The sequence below is a fragment of the Neolamprologus brichardi genome, chromosome 4, assembly GCF_056152115.1.
Source record: "Neolamprologus brichardi isolate AB-2024 chromosome 4, ASM5615211v1, whole genome shotgun sequence".
In the NCBI taxonomy this organism is placed as follows: Eukaryota; Metazoa; Chordata; class Actinopteri; order Cichliformes; family Cichlidae; genus Neolamprologus; species Neolamprologus brichardi.
The window spans coordinates 21,604,158-21,610,157 of NC_142107.1; the positions used below are offsets into that span (position 1 = coordinate 21,604,158).

Here is a 6,000-nt window from a genome sequence, read left to right on the forward strand (position 1 = left end):
TCACAACAACGATGGCCTCAAGGCACTTTACAATAGTTTTAAACCAGGAAATGTTCAGCCATATTTAATTTAAATGTTTTGTTCCGATATTCATTCACCCCAACCTCCTCCCTACAGGGACTCTGTGGCATTATAGCAGTGTCCCCTGACTTCCTAATTTGTTCCTGTCATAATTACTAAAAATGAAAGAAATGTCAATTTTACACAACTAGGGAGAATTTTTAAACATGACAAATCTTTGAAAATCTTTTGAAAGCAAAAGCACATTGTTTCACACATCATTCAAATGTCATTTTTGTGTCTAAACATTTGAAGTGGCAACATATTTGTTTTTTCTTTGAATATATTATCAGTCTTTAACTGGATGTTGACAAAAAGATTCTTATTTTCACATCCAGCTCCAAATCACTTGGATCCGAGTTTGTATCCAGCTAATAAATTTCCAATTTCCACTCTTGTTTTTTGGTCTGTTTTTGGTCTCCTCCACCTTCGCCCTCTGTTTAGTCTCTTACAACCTGCTGTTTCATAGTGAGCAGAAATCAAAGAGGGAGGTGCACTGCCTCCACAGTTAAATAATGACCTTAAACTCTCCTTAAAGCTCTGTAAGCCAAGGAAAGCTGTAGATTTGGTCAATAATTCATCCCTACTCCACAAGCGACCTCTTTCACACTGCCATTTTATCATAGTTATTTTAAAGATATTAATTATAGCGGCTTTAAATGTTTCTTCTTCTTAAACTTTGAACAGAGGGTGCTGCTTATCACAGGGGGCAGAAGAGCATGAAGTCAGCCACTGAGGCCTTTCAGGGGCTCACAGCTAAGACGATGAACAGATTTGTAACGCTCTGTGCCCTCACAAGGTTACAGCACCTCACTCCAAGTCAGCACCGACCGCCTCCACCGGGGCATGACAGGAAACACGCCGCCGCCGTCTGACAGGGCAGACACTCGAGGTCGTCTGAAAACCTGCACTCAGGACGTGAGGCAGTTTGACATCTCAGAAAGTACCGGGCACAGGGAGGTCGAAGGTTATGTGACAGGCAGCTCTGCCATCATCAGGGTTGTCAGGCAGGTCAGGCCTGCTGACAGATGTGACTGCATCTCGACTTTTGGGTCCTCACACTCTGTCCAACGTGCTGCCCCGGTGTCACATCCTCTTTAAAGGTACAGATCTCCTGCAGCTTCCTTTAATTAGGGTTAGACCAGCTTATTGGCATGCCAATATATCAGGGTGATATATGATGAAGGTTCATCTCCACCTACTGCCTGTGAATGTGTTGTTAATTTATTATTTAAACTCTAAAGCCGGACTGAATAAACAATTCCAGACTGGTGTGGGTGACTTTTATGCAACCGGAAACCTGATTCAGCCTGCCTGCAGGAGCTAAACACCAAAATTAACCGTTGAAGTGCAGCATTTCAGTTTCGTGATTTTTATATAAGTGTTTTTGGAAGGGCTTATTTTACACCAGGTAAAAGTTACAACAGTTTCTTCCAAAGCTCAAAACTGCTGAGATTTAATGAGTTTTAGACAGAATTTATGTGGAAAGCCTATACTTTTTGGGATCCAAGCTAACTTTTCTTGACCTTGTGATGCCATTTCTACCGATATAAGTTTTGGTTTGTTCATGAATAAGATGAAAACTGAAACCATCCACAAATTCAGACAAACTCATTCTAATCCGAATTGTTCTCATCTATTAGCTGCACATCCGTGTAGTCCTTTGGGTTTACCTCACAGAAACCTGTTTCACCCTGCTGGAAAATGGACTTGTCATTTCGGCTAAAAGTGAAATTTCTCTGTTTCTTTTTCAACAAAACATAACTAATACCTGAAAAGTGCTAAAAAGTTCATTTCAAACAGATTTAGAACATGAAACCTAAATGATGGTGTCAGATCTTTCCAGCTCGTTGATTTGTTTGGTATAAGGTAAAAATCTCCTTCCCCATGAATGCAGAACACATATAAGCTCATAAGCAGCAGCCAGGTCACATGTTGCATTTTTACTTTCCTTCTATCAGATTGTATCATTTGAGGCACCAAGAAGGTCAGTGACGTATTCAGTATCCTAAGAGATCTTTTGGCTTTTGACACACATTTAAACACCCTTTGCAGTCAAACTCTGCAGTCGATCTCATTTACATTGAGTAGCATAGAAAAAGAGAGAGAATAGGTTCACCTCCCACAGTACACTTGTGTCGTGGCAGTGCTGAGGCCTCTCGGGCGGGCGGCTTCAAACGCACGCAAATGAACACGTTGGGAAAGTTTATGTTGCACTACAGCACCACAGAAGAACCGACTTTCCTCTTACCTTCCAAGCAACACGTCCTCCACAGGCCCGAGTGGGTCATCACCTCCTCGTTCTTCTTGCTGGTCTCGTTCTCGCTCATGGACTTGGTCCTGCAGACGCCGCGGGAGTACAGCCAGTAGTCCGTGCCGACCGCGATGGTCATGAGGCTGAAGGCCGCGAAGGCGCCCACCGTGGTCAGCAGCATCTGGACTCCGCGGTCGAACAGACCCATGTTTCCGCATTCCATGAAAGGGGGACCCCCTTTCCTCTTGATGTATAGGAAGTAAATATTTGAAAATTTGCGGGACCAAATCAAACCGAAAAAACGGGATATACTCGAGCGGAAGGAGAGGGAAGAAGGAGGCGGAGGATGCGGTAGGAACCTTATGGTTGCGTTTGGGTGAGGACCAAAACAAGAGAAAAAACTAACTATGGCAGAGAGAAGGGGGAGAGAGGAAGAGGCGGTGAAGTCTCTCCTCTCTGTTTGTTTTAACTTTCACACCCAAAAAGATGTGTGGAAAAATTAGGTATGCAGAGGATGACAGCACCTCAGCAGGCCTGGAGCTGCAGATGGAGCCCAGCACTGGAGCCACTTGCAGCAAGAAAACAAAAGCTACAAATGTGATTATTAACACAGATCTATGACTGGTTAATTAAAGCCTAGGGTAACTAAGAGGAGCCTAAAAACAAAAGCAAGGCTTATTCTGTACAGGCCGGTCAAAAAACAACCTGTTCGTTGACTTGTAGAGATCACAGCTATAAGCACTGAGCTGAATTTACACGAGCTCAAATGGAGCAAAGAGACGGCTGGGTGGGTGGGAGGTGGGGGGTGCGGTGTTGGAGTAATGGCAGGTTTGAAGTACAACAGTTCAATACGTCTGTTACAACAAGTTGCTTTAGTCAAAGGCTATAACATTACGTTTACTAGTAAGAATTCAGAAATAGAGCTATTCTAAAGACTATTGTTGTTATTAATAGTATTATTCTAGTGGCTTTTATTAGTAAAAATAAACTGGGGAAGGAAACGAAGGACAAAATCTAAATCTATCATATTAGTGGTGACAGCGAAGAGTAAACAAACGGACCGATTCGAGTCCTGTCGAGAGGAAATAAAAGCGATTCCCTGCGTGTTTTATAACAGCCTGTTGTGAGGTTAAAAGCAAATCTGTCTTCTCACAAATCAACCCGGTGGAATGAGGAAATCAAGGCTCAACGACTAAATTAATTCATTAGCCGGCGCAAAGAAACACACACGCTCAAAACCAGATCGAAACCTACGTAAACCTAACAAAAATAGTAATAAATTAGTTAAAAAAAAATAAATTAACCGCTTAGATTTTCCTTTTTCCTAAAATTTTGATCCCCAGTTTCCATATGTAGCCCTATAGCTCTGGGAAGGTTTCCGCCGAAAATGGGGGTCTGCGGTCAGAGGAGGTTCGGTGGTCGACGATCCGGAGAGAGCGGGGAGCATCCAGCAAGGCAAGCCGACCATCACTCGACATGGAGCCGGCAGGAGGAGGATGAGGAGTCGGTGTGGGCGCCGCCGCAACCCACGGTGCTTCTTCGGCGGATGGAGGAGGATGGTGCTGCTGCTGCTGCGTGGATATCCAAATTCACCGTGGCAGTATCACACCCAGGACGGTCCCGTTTGTATAGCCCTTGCGCCATGTAATAACAAGAAAAAACAAATTCTGATGAAGGCTGCGATCCCCCTGCTCTCGCCTCCTCCTCCTCCTCTTCTTCTTCTTCTTCTTCTGCTGCTTCTGCCGCTGCTCTCTCTCCTGCGCTCTCGGGTGCAGGTTCGGCCGCTTTTGCAGGAAGGGGTGAAAAAATGATATTACACAATCAGGAGAGCGACTCGCACAGATCCACGGACAGCGCTGGTGTTGTCACGATGTCAATGTGAGCAGCGCTATACATTCAACATATCCACTCCAGCCGTTTCCCCCCTTTTTCCTCGGACGCTGAGTGATGTCAGTGTAAAGAAGCCGCTCTTGAATCGGAGGGTCACTTTCCTCCTCCTTCCGCTCTGGCGACGCTTTAAAGGCCCACAGTGTCGGCGTGTGTGCGCGCGCTCAGCGCTGCAGCAATGGAGGCCAGTTGCTGGAAAGATATTAAAGATTTTTTAATTCCGTTTCTGTGAGTGGTGGAGGGGACGGAAGGAGGGGGTGTTGCGATGGTGGACTCTCTCCCCCCCCCTCGCTTTCTCTCTCTTCTTGAATGGTGGGTTGCATTTGTGCACACATGCTGAAATTTACGCATATAATGGCTTTATTGTGATGATTATCGCCCGATCCAATCATTGCAGCTCTCGCACTCTTCTGTGAAGTAGCCACACTAAATGTCACTTTTCTCGCGTTTTTGTTGTTCTGTGTTTTGTTTTTTGTCACTAAAAACCTCGATTTTTCAGCTACAGCGCACAGCGTTACAGGCAGACATCCCCGCTCCGCGATTTTTCTTTAATGATGCTTAGTAGCGAGAGTGAATGAGGCTTGGCTGACATTGAGTGCTTGAATATATGAACCCAGTCATTCAATTATTATTTTATTTTTATTTATTTTTTATAATGACTGGCTCCTGTGTAAGTAATGTCCGGCATTAGCGCTGTGGTGTGAGTGTTGCGAGAGAGGCTGTGGTGCTGAAAGAACAGCTCCCTGAAGCGCTACTGTCCCTTCGTGGAGTTTGTCGGCCCCTGGTGTTCAAACGTGTGTATTACAATTGATAAAACTTGTGTAACCCAAAGACATCGAACCTCTGAGGTCCCACGAAATTATTTTCTCAGTTAATTAGAGGTGCTCACCATATTTTCAAAATAACACACTATAAATTAAAGCTCTAAGTTGTTACTTAAATTAAAAGTATACAAGAATCATCATATGTAACTTTAACCTCACTTAATCTTCAAGCTACCAGGTGGATTTATTTCGGACTCCTTAGATTTTCCTTTTTCCTAAAATTTTGATCCCCAGTTTTCATATGTGACCCTATAGCTCTGGGAAGGTTTCCACCGAAAATGAATATTATTTACATGTGACAATATTTCCTACCATGAAGTTGTCTTTTTTACTTTTCCTATAAAATTATATAGTATTTTAATGCCCATGTTTCATGTGTCTCGTTGCCCTTGTATTTTCTCTTCAAACCTTTCAGACTTGAATAAAATGCATTTATTTGATCACTTAGTTAATGTGAACATGCTATTTGAAAAAAGGAAAAGAGTTATATGAGTTATACACTGTACTTTTTCACATTACTGAAGCAACAGACAGTAATAAAAATGTGCTTCTGTGATTTACAGCTAGTAAGTTAACTGAGTGTGTACTGTCATGAAATAACAAAAAATTTAAAAAGTGAATAAAAATACAAGTCATGTTGAGGTATTATTTCAGTATTTTTGTTTTATGTCATTTTATATCTTGGCCTCTATATTGTTTTCAAGTTTTGCACAATTACTGACCACTTCAGTCACTGACCGAGATTATCAGTACAGCTATAATGACTTGTGATTATGACATTAATTAGCTATATAAAATTCTTTAAGCAGCATCGTTTAAGACAGTTTATTTTGAGATTGCTAATTTAAGGTAATTTTAGGTCTTTAGGTGGAAGTAGAGGGAAAAGGCCTTAAAACAATGCTAAACTGGGGGATTTTTTGTTTATTCTTTATGTTTTTATTATTGTTCTTGTTAATACATCTTTGTCTGTCTCTC

General features: G+C 42.5%; 1 protein-coding gene across 1 annotated transcript in view; it reads right to left on the reverse strand.

Moving 5' to 3' along the window:
• cacng2a (calcium voltage-gated channel auxiliary subunit gamma 2a) overlaps window positions 1-4,384 on the reverse strand; it is a 92,658-nt gene extending 88,274 nt beyond the window's left edge. Inside the window, exon 1 of the mRNA XM_006803062.3 lies at window positions 2,312-4,384. Within this exon, the coding sequence (XP_006803125.1) occupies window positions 2,312-2,537 (226 nt within the window). The 5' untranslated portion in view covers window positions 2,538-4,384. The remainder of the gene's footprint in view (window positions 1-2,311) is intronic.
• Window positions 4,385-6,000: the final 1,616 nt, after the last annotated feature.